General features: G+C 30.4%; 1 protein-coding gene across 1 annotated transcript in view; it reads left to right on the top strand.

Moving 5' to 3' along the window:
- Positions 1-1,603, top strand: part of LOC106690587 (zinc finger protein 711-like) — a 34,057-nt gene that overhangs the window by 28,069 nt on the left and 4,385 nt on the right. Inside the window, exon 3 of the mRNA XM_067048721.1 lies at positions 1,061-1,111. Within this exon, the coding sequence (XP_066904822.1) occupies positions 1,061-1,111 (51 nt within the window). The remainder of the gene's footprint in view (positions 1-1,060; positions 1,112-1,603) is intronic.

Here is a 1,603-nt window from a genome sequence, read left to right as displayed (position 1 = left end):
CATAGTTAAAAGATTATTATTATTATTATTTAATTTATAAATTATTAGCTTATATAAATGATTTTTAGTTCACCATTTTTGTAAAACTACTAGAATGATGGTTAAATTATGTACTTTTCATCTTCGATCTATTTTTACGGGTATTTCCCCATAAGAAAATAAATAAATTATTATTGTTGTTCCTGCACTTTTGACTGGATAGTTGAGTATTGTTAGTGGACTGTATATATAAGTTAGTTGTAATGGAAAATAAAACATAATTGGCAAAAACAAAATCTATTGGATAATTCACAGATAGTTGCAGGGGTGCATAATTATTTCTTGAAATTATTATTTGGTATTATAAACGTACATTAAAATATAGCGATATATTCTAGAAATGATGTATTTATGTACATGTGTGTATGGAACAATGGATGACTCTCTGTTGCCTGTTCTTCTTTCTAGCTTTATAATCTTAAATATTTAGTCAAATTTCGGGTTTCCTACAATTTTAACTGATCTAATATATTTCCCTGATGAAAATGTTCTCTTTTATTGTTTCCTAAATGTTTTAAAAATTATTATCATAACAATACACAAAAGCGGTCTGCAACTTCTAAGGTGAAGCTGCCATGTTGACTGTCTGAACAATGTTTCTTTTTGTCCACTCACTGTCCTTGACATGACATCTTTTGATTGATTGAGATTGGTTACCGTACTTCTATGATTAAGAAAGCTAATTAGCAATATAAAATTAAAATTATATTTAACATTTTATAATTTAACTGTTTATTTATTTTTACGGTGAAAAGATTTTATGATAACAAGCAAGCTGTATTCTTTTTTTCACGAACTCTGTTTTGATGTTTCGGCTATTTATCCTATTTTGTATGCCTAAAGATAGCATTAATGACAAACCATTCTAAAAGGGAAATAAAGAAAGATTAGTGAAAGAGAATATGGCTTGTTGATTAACGATTAAAAGGTTGTGTCCTTCCATATTGCAGGCTTTACATTTTCATTTAAATTATTATTTTGTTTGATTTCTCCTGTTTAAAATAGTTTTACTTGTCGGCAGGTGGCTATGTTCATGGTCAACAGGAAGGAGAGCTACCTGTCCCAGATGATGGTGAGAATTATTCATGTTATTATAATGCTTGAAGTAGTTAGCTCAAGGATAATATTTCAGATTTTGTGTTATTTATTATGTTCTGTGTGATCGTTTTAACTTTCACCCCTGATTTGAATGTAATACGTACGACACTAGTCTCCAAAATAAGTCAGTTTTGTCGTATGGTCATTTTCATCATCGTTTCGCTCTTAATCCCAACATGGCACAATGTCCGGACTAGTTCATACTTATGAATCGTCAATATGAAGGAACTTTGATCTTCCAGTATTGCCAGTTCTCTCATTCCGCTAAGTTATAGGGATGGAATATTGAAAGCTATAAATAAAGAATAATATAACTATTTATTAACAGCCAATGTTTTGGGTTAGAGACGGTGAAATATAACTGGACTATATTGCTGGACCTCAGAGCTGCCTTTGCCTCTATCCATAATGTCTATGTACTTTAATGGGATGCTTTAAGTGCGAAAAATGTGCCAGTTCTCTCAAT

The sequence above is a fragment of the Halyomorpha halys genome, unplaced genomic scaffold (genome assembly GCF_000696795.3).
Source record: "Halyomorpha halys isolate HHAL.00 unplaced genomic scaffold, Hhal_1.1 Scaffold221.1, whole genome shotgun sequence".
Lineage (NCBI taxonomy): Eukaryota > Metazoa > Arthropoda > Insecta > Hemiptera > Pentatomidae > Halyomorpha > Halyomorpha halys.
This window is presented reverse-complemented; position numbering and strand designations above follow the sequence as displayed.